This window comes from Puccinia triticina, chromosome 1A (genome assembly GCF_026914185.1).
Source record: "Puccinia triticina chromosome 1A, complete sequence".
In the NCBI taxonomy this organism is placed as follows: domain Eukaryota; kingdom Fungi; phylum Basidiomycota; class Pucciniomycetes; order Pucciniales; family Pucciniaceae; genus Puccinia; species Puccinia triticina.
In genome coordinates, this window is record NC_070558.1 from 6,935,694 (window position 1) to 6,950,337 (window position 14,644).

General features: G+C 45.2%; 2 protein-coding genes across 2 annotated transcripts; both read right to left on the minus strand.

Annotated features, from left to right (window-relative positions):
- Positions 1 to 3,973: 3,973 nt before the first annotated feature.
- Positions 3,974 to 4,820, minus strand: PtA15_1A755 (uncharacterized protein; the record flags this gene model as incomplete). Its single annotated transcript, XM_053165815.1, has 4 exons — positions 3,974 to 4,015; positions 4,078 to 4,230; positions 4,284 to 4,658; positions 4,737 to 4,820. 4 exons carry the CDS (start codon positions 4,818 to 4,820, stop codon positions 3,974 to 3,976), a joined length of 654 nt encoding a protein of 217 aa, XP_053016969.1.
- A 1,011-nt stretch (positions 4,821 to 5,831) lies between these two features.
- Positions 5,832 to 6,133, minus strand: PtA15_1A756 (uncharacterized protein; the record flags this gene model as incomplete). The annotated part of the gene is made up of 2 exons (XM_053165816.1): positions 5,832 to 5,921; positions 5,984 to 6,133. 2 exons carry the CDS (start codon positions 6,131 to 6,133, stop codon positions 5,832 to 5,834), a joined length of 240 nt encoding a protein of 79 aa, XP_053016970.1.
- Positions 6,134 to 14,644: the final 8,511 nt, after the last annotated feature.

Sequence of the window (14,644 nt, forward strand, 5' to 3'; positions counted from 1 at the left end):
ATGCCATCAATCTGTGGTTATATGTTGAAATTTGGAACCATGTCAGTATAGAGATTATGGAGAATTGATATGTAGAAGAATGCCTTGCTGAGAGATGCAACAGACAATAAATATCCAACCCCATCCTGGTATGTTACAGACACCATTGCTAGGAATGGACAGAAAGCCTGATGAGCCTCAGTCATACCCGCACTTTTCCTGGACACAATTTCTGAGAAAGAGAAGGTTTCACTACAGCTGTATGAACCAGTAATCAAATAACACGGACAAGGCCCCTGACAGTTCTGAGGCTGAAGAAAACAGAGGAATCTGGCATTGAACTTCATTCCTTTGTGAATGTGATTCAGAGAGTAGTTCAGTTACATGTGTTCCTACAGGACAAATGACGCGCACTCTAAAAGAAATATGGATGTACTTTGTGCACAAAAAACTCTTTGCGCACTGCAGGGGGCGTCCACTCAACATCCCGGCCATAGTGCGCGGAAGCTCAAAACGCTTAATTGTGCACTGCAGATGAAAAACCATAAAATTCTCATTTTTTTTCTGCCATGCGGCAGAAGAGATTTCCCCCCCCCGCCCCTCCAACAATTCTTTTGGAAATTTTGGGACACTCACTTTCACACAAGACAAGGGTGAAAAATAAATACCCATTAATGAGCTGGATCCCCCGGTGACTCTCCCCCGGGGATATCTAACCTGCCACAAATGACCTGGGGACACAGCCCCTCAAAAACATAGTTCGAGGGGCAGAAGTCAGCCGCTGTGCCGTGCCGACGGCCGGCGCAGGCCCACAGTGCGGAGGATACACACTCCCCCGACGACCGGCCAGCACACATGTGGAGTGCAAATCACCGGTCATCTAAGGGATTAAGCACTCCTCTTGATGACCGGGTCCGTTGCGGTCATTGAGAGGGGTAAACGCACCTCTTGATGACTGGAACGGAATCCGTCAATGAGAGGAGAAGCACACCTCTCGATGACCAGAACAAAACCGGTCATCGAGAGGAGAAACACACCTCTCGGTGACCGGGAGCAGACCGGTCATCGAGGCAATTAAGTACTCCGCTCGATGACCGGGTCCGTTGCGGTCATCAAGAGGAGTACTTAATCCACTCGATGACCAAGCAGATCCGGTCATCAAGAGGATTACTTAATCTCCTTGATGACCGGAACAGACCCGGTCATTGAGAGGAGAAACACTCCCCCAATGACCGGAGCGAACCATTCAACGAGATGAGTGATGAACAGTTCGCTCCGGTCATTGAGGGGAGTCTTGACTCCTCTCGATGACTGGAAAACGGACCCATCGAGAGGAGCACTTGATCCCCTCAATGTATGAACGGTCTGGTCCCGGTCACCGAGAGGTGTGTTTCTCCTCTCGATGACCGGGTTCTGGTCATCGCTCCTCTCGATGACCGGCCTACTTCTCCTCCCCCTCCTGGGGGTCAGGCTTAGTTCAAGGAGGAAGGGGGGGGGGGGGGGGCTATTCTCAATGATGGTGGGCGAGTGGTTTTAGACCTCGGCGAAGTGTGTGAGATACATGATTGCAGCCACAGGGCCCTCTACCTTGTCAGGTAGTATTCAACAGCTGGGTTCTAGAGCCTTCACTCCATTGTGAAAAGCCGTGGCCGGAGGCGAAGCAAACAGCATTGGGCAAGTATGAGCAGGCCGAGGAGGTTTTGGTGGCCTGTGTAGCGGGCGGGCGGGATCGGCAGGACTCCTGGGGATGCACAAGAAGCAGCTCGGCCTTCGTGATTGAGGGATCACTACCAGCAACAATACCCTCATGACCTGGGAAGCGGTATTTCCCTGTACAAAGCTGCGTGACAGTCAAAGCCTCTCGTGGTTTAGGAAGGTACAGCAAAGGCGCAGCATCTTCGAGAGGGAGAACCGTCAAAAAAGACCCGCCTTGGCCAAAAGCGGTTCTGGCCCGGGTGTGAACATATACATCCATAACAACAAAAAAGTGTGCAGGTCATCTAAAGGCGAAGTTCTGATTTGTTTTGTTTTGTTTGAAGGGTCCCAGTCGCTTGTCTCGGACAGCGCCACGCGACTGTAAAGATTTGCAGTGTTGGAGTACCCCAAAATGGGGAGGACTCCTAGACTTATTGAAACATGTGTGCGCTGTTGATCTAGAGAAAAAAAGAGGAGCGAGGGGAGGTAGACAATAAATAAAGGCGCCTCGACGGGGGCTGGACCTTCACGGGTCAAGTTCCCCTCTCGCAGTTGTGGAGGTTGAGCACGATCCGTCGGTTAACACTCTCCGCCTTCGCATTTGCAAAGGTTTGAGGGCTTTAATCTTTTATCTCAATCCCCTGTTGCGCTTGCGCAGGCTGATTATGTCTTATCTTTTCCCCCTGCTGCGCTTGCAAAGGTGGGTCAAAACATTCATCACACAAAGAAGGAAAAAACCTCCCCTGTTGCACTTGCACAGGTTGAGGTAAATTTTACTCCCCTGTTGCACTTGCTCAGGCTGGGCAATTTATTTAACCAACCATTTGCCCACCTCTCTCCCCTTGCATTTGCAACAGGCAGAGGTGGGAGAATCCGGTCCCTTTTCATTCATGGTTCATGAATTGGGGGATCAGTCCGAGGCATTAATGTTTGGGGACTTAAAATTTAATTCACACGGCAGCAAAGTCAAACATACTTCTGCCTGGGAAGAAGGGAACTGTGGGAAATATTGCCAAGGTGGCCACTGTGCCACTGGCAGGCCCCTTTTGGGGCCTTTTGGGAAAGGGGGAGGGTGAACCCATGAACCCAATTTCCATGAAACTGTGGATTTAACATACTTAGATAAAGCAATATTTGATAAGCAAGATGAGCCTGAAACAGATACCTGAAGTGTTAGCTCATCAAATATGCCCAGGAAGTTGACCAAATTGCACACCAAGTCAAGGTCCGACTGATCCAAGTGATGCCTGCGCTCATGGCCATGCCTTTTATGATGCTGCCACTTGAGGCTAATAAGATAAAGTTTAAAAAAATTGATGAATCTGCTTTGACTTGGAAAGAGAAGCAGCGAGTGACTTACACAGCAGCTTGACACCTAAGAATGCTCTTGAGTTGAGTAAATGTTGAGTTCCATTGAGTACGCACATCTCTCTCAACAGTATGCGGCTTTGAACACCCTTTCTCTTGTCAGATCTCTACAAACTCTGCTCTTGAATTGGGCAAGTACCTCAACTTCTTGGCAAATGCACGGAACTGCAGCTAGGTCTGAAGTCAGTGCCTTTCTCATGTTGATCGCACCAAGAACTGTTTTATGTACCTTTTCCAACAACTAGACTTTCAAGGCGGCTGCGCCGCCGCTCGTTGCAGACTATGGTGAATTTTAAATTAAATTGAAACTATTGTTCCCAAAAATCGCTGCAATAAATTAGTGTGACGGTTTCGCACCGGTTAAATTTCTTCTTCAAATAGAGGTATGTTTTAAGCAATTTTTGCTTAAAGATCACCCTTGAGTCTAAATCTCAGCGTGCAAATTTGTTGGAAAATGATAGAAAATATTTCACTCCTAAAGTTGAAAGAAGAGTCGATAAAAATAACGACTTGAAAAAGAAGTTGTAACTTTGAGCGTTAGCTTTGAGGTGGGAATTAGACCAGTGAACTGATTGTATATGAGCGCGCCTTCACACGTCACGTGGCAGATTATGACCCAAAAAAACAAATATCAAATTACCTCAACAGATCTTTCTAGGAATTCTCAAAAAGACCCGTGGTGGTCACATTAAGTTGAATGCGATGATTAGTTGAAAAAATTAAAAATGAACAAAGTTGGCTAAGAGTAAGGTCAATTTTGAAGTTCAACGGTACACATATCGGTGGTAGACCAAAATAGAGCAGATGAGCCGACTGGAGACGCTGGAATGGAGGAGTGAATTTGTGTCTTTACACAATTTTATGGGTGATTGGCGACCCAAAAGGTAATTGCCAAAAAGGTGATGGGGTTGAAAGGTCAAATTTCTGTCATTCATTCCCGGACTTGGTCGTCATGAAGGTTGCCGCTTGTCACCTGATAAAGAAATCAGTAAAGAATCCACTTTCATATTTCACGAATGATTTCTGCGTGCTCACCTTGACTCTCATCATGTCAAGCCTTTGATTCCACCCTCCTAACGTTCCGCAGAAGCAGACTTGCCTGCCAATGGTGAAAGCCTCAGAAACATTTAACGCGGAGTTTACCCAAGGAACCAAGTATTCAACGGTCATGCTTTCATCTTCTTCATCCTGTGAATTGGCAATGTCAGCTTGTGATCAAGACGTTGAAGAATAATACTGACAGTTTCATTGAGGCCATCATGGCGAACAATAACAGAGATCGTGCCTTGTTGTTGATGATCATCATCATCACCGCAACACTCCGCAACACGGCCAAGCGCCTTGATTTGAATTTCTTGTTTTCCATAGTTGACCGGCACTTCAGATTTTTCGTCGACGTCGCACATAAAAAATGGCATCTTGTGTCTTTTTGCCCCAACAAGAAATCCTTTGAGAGCGTAAAGTTTGCCGTACGTTAACTTGTTGGAGAGTTTCGTGCGATAAATCAAACAAGCACAAGCATGGTTGTTGAGGCCAGTTAACCCGCCAGTAACGTGGTACTTTGCTCGTGTCATCAACTTTTGGGTTTCACCAGATTGGCCATGATGGTCGACGGACTTGGTAGCAAAAAAAATAAAATAAGGTCATTAAAGTGCTCAAAAGATCATGTTTCTTTGATGAAAAGAAGGCTGTACCGTATGGGAAATAGCAAACACTCCGCTAAAATCAAACCACAAATAATTCGCCAACTGTTTGAATTTAATGATAGGACTGTCCATGTTTACCTAATTCTTGGGGAAGTTGTTTGTAATGATAATCATTACCTTTTATATATATATTGGATTAAACTGGCCACAGTTTCCTTCCTGATACAAAGAAGTTGAAGTTTCTGGAAAGATTATTTTGAACCCTTTCCCCTGCCCACATCTGGCGATGAAAAATTCTGCTTCATCATAATACCCTGACAACAGACCCTGACTTTACCAAATACTAAAGGAATCACGTTCATAATGATTTTCTTTTCTGTACCCTGAGGGCTCAACTGAGCCTCTGACCCTGTCATTCTGCTTTTGAAGTTAAGTAACAAGTTTACGTAGTGAATAAAAATAGTTGATGCACTCGATTAGAGCTACATAATTTCCGCATCTATCAAATAGAAAATACAACAACTACTAAATAGAAATCTTTGGCTAAAAACAGTTAACACATCCCTTATTTCCTCCCCCCGGATCAGTTGAGATTTACCTAGCAAACTGACCATCTCAGGCGCGAATCATGTATGAAGTTCAGTTGGGTTGCCTCCAGGATAAGCTGGCAGCTTCAACAGCGCTGCTGATGCATTTGTCTTGGTGTTCAACGGAAACATGCAAGACTTAACTCATTACCACATAGCTTTTTCATTCCCATTACTTATTGAAAAATCCTCAAGGGGTTGAGAAAAACAAATCTGTCCCTGCTGGTCATATCACAATGGTGAAATTGATGTTAGACTCTTCTTCTAAGCTTCACTATCACAAAGAATCTCAGTGTAAATTTGTTTTTTGAGAAAGGAAACAAACAGGCATCAATTGGGCATGTAATTGGATTTGTAGAGCAAAACATCTTTCATTAGAGGACACTTGTGTCAAAGTCATAGGTTGGTTCCAAAAAAAAAACAAAAAAGATTAAAGGAAAAAATGATTGCGGATTGTGATTGTGAATGTGGAATTAATTTCACCTGGAATGGTGAAATTAGTCAAAGAGAAGATTCAACAGGAAACTGATGACAGTTTGATTAGAAAAGTATCTTTTCATTCCTCAGAGTCTTTCCGGACTGATAAGAATTGACGCCTCGGACCATTGGAATATGTGGGACGTCCTCCAACAACCCCAGAGGTTACCTAAATTTTATTGTCATAAGTCCTTTGTTGATAAAACTAATATTGGGGAGTGAGGGACTAACGTTGATGATGATCATTCCGCGCCTCGCATTGAATCCACAAAAGTTTCCGGAAAGTTGAACCCTTATCCCGGGATCCAGGCGAACATCCTTGTTGATGTGAATCTGGGAAATTTCAACAAAGTATTTCACATAAAACTCTCCGGAGCGCATTTTCTAAAAAGGAAAAATTAGTAAGGTAGATGGCTCAGTTATGGTCAAGAAAGAGCCCACATCTGATTTATGGCCAACAACAAGCTCAATGAAGTCGCAATCAGTCCTCCCAGCTCTCTTATTATTTGAATTTGTCACAAGTCAGACACGTCGAATCGTTCCCACTCCAGTAATTGAAATGATTGATGGTGCACTGGCAGCTCTTGTGTAGCGGAGGTGCTCAACTGAGTCTGGTGAATAAGTAAACTCATAGTTTCCTTGCAGATCGGTGACAGTCACTTCCCCGCGGAGGTTATACAGTTCTCCCTTGCCGAGTGATTGGAGTTGAACATCCTACATTTGAAACAAACTGTAAGTTTTTGGTGGAGGCGGAATACCCATCCAAAGGATAACTCACGTGGCTTAGGTTTTTTTTCCAAAGGGTGCGTTGAGAAGAAGACCCTGTGGCGATGTGGTACGAAAAAGGACTACCGATTGAGAAAGCCAAGCAGCCGCGAAGGTTTGAGCCACTCTTCCAAAAGGTCGAAGTGAGGAGAAGACCCTCTGGCGAAAAGGCCGGTAGGATACAGGATGTGATATCCCAAACCCTTTTCCATAGTTCCTGAATGACGATTTGAGTCGAGTTGATGCAACAACGGGAGTGGTTTCCGGGCAAGGACCCGTGATACTGTCTGGTAAATCGGGCGAGGGGTCTGAATGGGTGAGTTGAAGTGGATGCATGAGGCGCAAGGGATAGTGGGAGGTTCCGGGAAGAAACCTTTAGGGAATTTATGGTTGACCTTATACGGGGATTGTTGTTATCGACGGATCTGTAAGACACGGAACCGGGAAAACAAGAATCACGAAGGTGAATACTAAAGTCCCAATGAAAAGACGATGAAACATCAAACCGACTCGTACAGATCTATTGTTCATATTAAGTGGGGGGTGTGTCCGGGTTGAGGGCAAAACATCTTGAATGATTTTGATTACACACAAGGGAAGGAGTGGCGTTGCAAGGGGTGCCCGGGTTGAGGATGAGACAATTTGAATAACCTTCATCTGTCCCCAAAGAGAAGGGTGTGTGACTTGGGAAAGTTTCCGGTTCAGTAGTGCGTTGAGTGCGAGTCTGAGAAAAAAAAATAGCAAGACAATATATAAAGGTGCTTGCCGTGCGGGTTAGTTGTTTCCCTTGCGGCTCCGGATCTTGGCTTTTTTGCTGCCGGAGCCGCCTGTTACAATGGGGGCTTAAGGGAAATGAGGGCTTGAGACTGGTTAGCGGGACTCGCGCCAGTCTCCAAATGTTACATGTGGCTTAAAGAACCTGTGTAATCCCAAATTTCTTTAGAGGAATAAGGGACAGGGCGAACCCATGAAAAAAATTTCCGTAAATCACTGTTTTATTGAAACTTAGATTGTTTGCACAAAGCAGACGTATAGCAATTGCTTTCATCTTCTTCACTAGCTTCATTTATATTGTCTTTATTGAGGGATTCCATATTGTCTTTGTTGGGCCTGACGAGTGATTCACCCTTGCTCAAATCTTCATCTGGTAATTGGGTTGCACTGTTTTGGCCCGGAGAAGGCCTAGAGTATGTTGTCACAAATGAATAAGCCGCGGAAATTAGAATTGGAGGAATGATAGTTGGACTTACAATCTTATTTGCTCCTCAGCATCATCATCTTCAGAATCCCATTCATCCACACCAACAATATCACTTTGATACTTGGAAGTATTCTCTGCTTTCTGAGTTCCAAACGGTCAAAGGATCCCCTGTACTATCAAGTTCAGGATGTGCGCAAGGCACCGGATCCATTGCAGCTCACCTCGGAACCCTGGCCACTTGAGCTTATTCAGCTCCTGAACCATCACTTTATTGTTTGATGCATTATCACTAACAATACCACATATATAAGACATCATGGGTCAGTGTAGAAATTGAGCTGTCAACAAACAAATAGGCTCACCTTGTCCTCAATGTCAAACTTGTTCACAAGTTCAACCAAGCTGATTGTCTTTGCCAAGTATTCACCTGTGTGGCTTTGAGAAAGTCAAACAAAGTCTAGAGGCATGGCCTCTAGATCTAGCTCCCCCTTGCTGTCATCCGCTAATTGGCAGATTACTATACCCAAGATATCAAATCCGTCAGGGGACTGCCATGAATCAACCCCTAGATATAATGCAACTTTGTGTGCCTTATAAACAGCAAAGTCAGTCAGGTGAAAAAGTTAGTAATAAATACAAGGGTAAACCAGAACCCTGTAAGAGCTGAAAGCTCTTCACTGGGCTAGGCGCTGGCACTCAGGAGAGACAACGGTCTTGAGGGATTCTGATTCCAACGTTGGGGGTCTTTATTGCATCTAGCTCAGAACAGAGAGAAGTCGGGGTCAAGTCTCTGCTACGTACAACTGGAGGAAAAGACACAATGGAGAAAGAGAAAGAAGGGAGATACCTAGCTCAGAAGAGAGAGAAGTTGGGGTCAAGTCTCTGCTTCTCAGCTGGCTACTATGTCAGAGCCACCGTGACATGATATCAAAAGCAAACATGAAATATCATTACATAAGAAAGAGACATTATTACTACCATTACTTATACTTACACATATAAAACCCGGAATATTATTCCATATTCTTAATCTAAGCCTAATTTAACCTAGGGTACCTCACTTCAAGGTACCCTTAATTGTTATTCCTTCCTTGTGTAAATTGACTTCAAAGTTTAACACGTGCACCACGTCCCGTGTGAATGCACCTGTATGCTTATATACATATGTACATATGCTTATAACACTTCAATAACCATGAAGCTGAAGTGTTATGTTTAGTTTAGAAGATAGCCCAACTTAGGTTGAGTTAAAACTAAACCTGCGTGCTGCGCACTTGGCCCAAAGACGGCACAGAGCTCCAAAAATGAATGAAACCCCAAAAGGGCTACTTGTACATTACAGCACGCCCACCAGGGAAGTAATGACATCAAGTCTGCCCTTCCACCGCCACGTGAAACACTACACACATTACATAATCTGTACATATGTAATGCTGTCACATGGATGTAAACAGAATATTCCTGACACAGCAGAAGGACTAGTACATGCACAGTACACTAGATTGGGAAATACTGTGGCCCATTCTGGAACAAATGGCCACAAGTCTCAGCCCCTTCTGTATCACACATGTAGCAAGGTTGAACTGGGTATCAAAATACTGATTTAGTCTCCCTTGGCACACTCCCAAAGGGTTTCAAGCCTCTATGGCGCCATCAATACGGCAAAAAACCTGTTTGCAGGCGCCCACAAGTTGGCCAGTGCCCCTGAGGCTCCCCTGGGCGCCCCAGAGGGCTGCAAAAGGTATTTAAAGAGCCCTCTGTCCGCCCAAAAAGCCCTTTCCTCATGCTATTACACCTACTCTGATCATTACCCGCTTCCAACACGTGCTCAACACTTGTTCTCTGCCTGGTAAGATCCTTAGTTGCTGACTTTAGCTTCATTCCTTCGTCTGAATCTACTCAGATTCTCCCCTGAAGAACATCAAGACTCTAAGGGCTTAATCCTAGTAAGTTTAACCCCTTTCTCTTGAGATTCTCCGCTTTATTCTTGCTGGGATCTAAACGCTTGCAGGCCCCAGTACTAACAGGTACCTAAATCTTCTGCCTTTGCACAATACCTTAGAGGGATCTAAACCACCCCTGCTTGCAGGCCCCTCTTATTTTAATTATATTAATTTTATTAATATAATTAAACTACTTTTTTCTCTATTTTTTACGCCACACAACCTATTCAAAGCCTTGGATATCATCCCTAGAGGCATTATAACTCTATTATTTCACTTTGCAGCTCATGTAGCTAGAAGGATTATTGTCCTTGGCATCACACAGGCTGACACTGCTGAGCTAGGAAAGAGGAATGGTGGGACTATATAGACTGGAGTTGAGTCTTGTGAAATGTTTGTGAAGTGCGCGTGTGGGCGGGCTTTACAAACCCAGTCTTTTTATACTTGTGCTGTATAGCAGAATAGAGGATGTGAATATCCTTCGAGACGTGGTGCGGTTTTGGAGAATGCTTGAGGACTGTTGGATGGAGGATTTCTTTCAGGCTGGCATCCAAAAGTGCTGAAAATGGCCTCGCTGCCTCAGCGCACCATGTAGCGCAAAGTTGAGGAACCTGAAAAAAAGAGATAGATTGGTTATGAACTCCTCTCCAGTACAAAAATGGCTGCAACTCAGCACTTACTTTCACTGGATTGATGTCCCCAGTCCCTTTTATTCCAAATTGAGCCAACAATGGAGAGTTTTTCAATTCCTAAATTTTTTGCAAGCATATCATGGCATATTTGTTGAGGTTGCTGCAAGAGGAGTCAGAGGTTGGGCGGTTGATCTTGGTGCTGCATCTGAAGCTTCTGGTCATTAAAAAAGTTCACGAGTTGATTAAATCAAATAGAAAGGCTTACATCTTGCACGGATAAGCAATCATGCGCCTTCCATACTTGTGCAACTGATTTGAAAGCTCGGGTGTCTTATACAAAGCGTAGATTTGACTGATAGAGGTTTCAACAACTCTCCTTGCTTGTTCTATATATGATCACTAGTCAGAACAGGTTTGGATGCAATGAAGGGATGTGATGACAAGAATAATGAGTGGTACGCACGCAACTCCTCCTCATCAGTTGGGGGCTGGGTTCCAGGTGGAGCATTGATATTGTATGTATTTCCGGGTCTGTGTTACTGGGGGCTTCATTTTTTTCTTTTCAGGTGGGTTTTGTGGGTCTGGTGTATTGTCTTGGGTCAAAGGTCCACGGGATAGGCAAGACTTGGGTTGTTTACGGCTGGAAGACATCTTTGTTGCTGAGTGATCAAGCATCACTCAACTAAAGACTGGATATAAAATCAGTGTCTTGGTTGACAGTATGTATATGTGATGTCTATGACATGTCACGGTCTGCCGCCGCGGGCCGCAGCCTCATAGTAGAGTGGGCAGTAATTACCCCCGCGGACCGCAGCTTCATAGTAGAGGGTGGGCGGTCATTGTGGGTGATACCCGGGTACCTCCTCTTGGCGAAACTCAAGTACCTGGTACCGCACCCGGCACCGCTGCACGGGTGCGAGGCGGGTGCAAGGGGTACTAGGTACCCGCCACGGGTACCAATCAACAATTGCTATCAGTAACCATCAAAAATGACATCTGTTGCAGCACTGAAATTCATGCTTAGTTGTAGAGATTGCAAAAATTACTTCTTGGCAAGTACTCAGCACCCTTAGGGGAAAAATTCCAGGCTTACAAAAATTACTCATCTACGGGTGCCGGGTGTGGGTGCAGGTGCCAGGATCTTGGGTTGAACAACAGGCAAGTATTTGGTACAAGTATTCACCATACAACTTTGACCTGCCGGTTGTCTTAATTGTTTGCCCTGCATTTGTAATGTTGGATTACACCTAATGCAACTGTACAACTGCCATGCTGCAAGTCAAATTGACCTCTGAGGCTCTGGTTGGAGGAATTCCAACAATTGCACAGCTCTGACTGGAGGAATGCCTCCAATCACAGATTGCCTCCTCAATTGTAGGGATTCCTCCAGTCAAAAAGGTGTACCACCTCTTTGACTGGAGATATCCCTCTGGCTGTGGAGGCATACCCCCTTGGCCGGAGGGATTCTCGTCAAACAGCTATGTACATCTCTTTGACCAGAGGAATCCCTCTGGTCAAGCAGGCGTACAGTCACTGGATAGAAACATTGGTATCACCAAAAGCTCATTCTAGAAGGCCAACCCACAAACTTGAAGTCATGAGGATCTGAGAACAAGTGTGTGAAATGACTTCAGAAGAATGAATATAACAAAATAAAAAGTATTTGGGACATCACAAAACTTACAAAATTGCTTGCATTAAACGATGATTTTGGAAAATCTTCAATACCATTCCAAAACATAATGGATAATCAGAATCAGTAGATTGACATGTGAAATGAATGATAACAAATGAAAAAAATGAAGTCCAAAATCCATTCTGAAATTTTATGGGCAGTGAAAACACATCAAAAAGTACAACACTGCACTGCAGGCAACAAAAAATTAGTGTTTGAAGTGTTTTCACTGCCCGCAAAATTTCAGAATGGATTTTGGACTTCATTTTTTTCATTGATTATCATTCATTTCACATGTCAATCTATTGATTCTGATTATCCATTATTTTTTTGGAATGGTATTGAAGATTTTCCAAAATCATCATTTAATGCAAGCAATTTTGTAAGTTTTGTGATGTCCCAAATACTTTTTATTTTGTTATATTCATTCTTCTGAAGTCATTTTACACACTTGTTCTCAGATCCTCAAGACTTCAAGTTTGTGGGTTGGCCTTCTAGAATGAGCTTTTGGTGGTACCAATGTATCTGTCCAGTGACTGTACATACCTCTTTGACCGGAGGAATCCCTGAGGTCAAGGAGCTGTACAAACCTCTGACTGCAGGAATCAAACCTTTCTGTTGGATTTATGTACACCTCTTTTAACCAAGGAATCCCTTCAGTTGAGGAGGCTTGCACACCTCTGACTGGAGGGATCAATCCCTGCTTTTGGATTTATGTACACCTTGTTGAGCGGAGGAATGCCTCCGGTCAAAGAGGGGAGTCCACTCAACAAGCTGGATATGATGTGACAAGTTCGCCGGGAGGACCTCCCTTGCCAAGCTGAATAAGCTCTCCGAGACAAGGGACTGCTCCTAACAGGACCTCTCAGCCCAGCAGGCTGGGAGGATGCCTCTTGGTGAGCTGGAATACCAGCTCGCCGGGATGACTCCTCCCAGTGAGCTGGATACATTATATCACTGCAAAAATAACTTGGTCAACTGCTTGCAGTTGACATGCAGGATACTCAAGCCAAGCTGCCATTGTAACTCCACATGAATGCAGAAGTGCCTTTGTTGGCACAGTCACTGTGCAAGGTGCACAGTGACTGTGCATTGAAGCTTGGGTTGAGTCAAACCTTGAGTAAGGCTGGTGTAACACCACAAGCTTCCTCAGAGTTGCCACATGTCAACTGCTCACAGTTGACACAGTTTTTTTGCAGAGGTACTCCTGGCGAGCTGGAGACCTTGTTTGCTGAGCTGGATATATATACATACCCAGCTCGCCAAGAGGACTCCCCCCGGTGAGCTGGATACTTTTGTATCCAGCTTGCCGACGGGGCTCCTCCCAGCAAGCTGGACATGTATTCAGCTCGCTGGGAGGATTCCTCTCGGCGAGCTGGATATATATATTATATTCAGCTCAGTGAGGAACGACATTGCCCATCATGTCCACCAAGGATGAAACGCTGCGCTGTGCTACAAAAAAGCGGTCTTTTAGCGCAGCGCAGCGGGGAACCGCTGCGCGGTCAGCCCAAAAAGCGGTAGCGCAGCGCCAGTCGCGCTGCGCTACCGCTGAAAATAGCGGGGCCCTGCTTTTTCCCCGACCCAAAAAGCGGTAGCGCAGCGGGCGGGGCCGCTCCTTTCAGCGCCGCGCAGCGGCTACCAAAACAGCTGCGCTGCGCTTTTTTGGCTGGCAGCGGGGGAGCGCTACGCGGCCAGCTCAAAAAGCGGTAGCACAGCAATGGTTCCGCTGCGCTACCGCTGAAAGTAGCGGGTCCCCCCTTCTTGCCAGCCCCAAAAAGCGGTAGCGCAGCAGGCGGGGCTGCTACTTTCAGCGCAGCGCAGCGGCCACCAAAAATGCTGCGCTGCGCTTTTTGAAGCGCAGCGCTTTCACCCTTTTGTCCACCCTCACTTTTGGGCAAACGTGAGGGTGGACATGTCAAGCACGGTTCCTTGTGAAATTGCCTACCTATGTCACAGGTGCAAATGCCGTCGCAGGGAGCCCTTGGATGGTCAGGTTGGCCATTCAAGGGAGTGTCTCCCCTCAATTGCCAGTGCAACTCTGCTATCAAGAGGAGTTCACACTCCCTTCAATGGCCAAGTTGTACCAGCCATCAAAGGGAGTGTGCACTTCAGTCACTAGCATTGAGTGTTGTAAGAATTTTTGCAGACCGGGGGAGAGCAATTCAGTGAGCAAGACTAGCATTCAAGGTAGATGTATTGCGTATTTGTTCAATCCTTTGATTCCTTGCGCCATAACCGACCACATGCGCCAACTATTCAGAAGACACCCAATATCACTAGATTTCATCGCCCGGTCAGCTTCAATTACTGTTGCAAAGTCGTGTAGTCGCAGTAATAAGTTGCCGAGTTTGGGGTTGGAGGATTCTTTCCTGTTTGCTTCTTCTTCAGTGTCTTGACGAGCCTTTGGCCAAAAGAGCTGCTCATAGCACTCATCTAAAACCTTTTGGGCTCTCGTCGAATCCCAGGTTGGGAGATCTTCATTGACGCCGGGGGGTTTGGTCTGGCCAATCAACTTGCTAAACCAACATACATAGAACTGTCAGTTTATTGTTAGTTCACCTGACACAGTGATTTTCAGAGATAGAGTGGAACGTACATTATACAATGAAGATTTTTTTTTTAAGTGAAATTTGGCCTATGGCATTGCTCACTATGAATCTTAGAAACATCCTG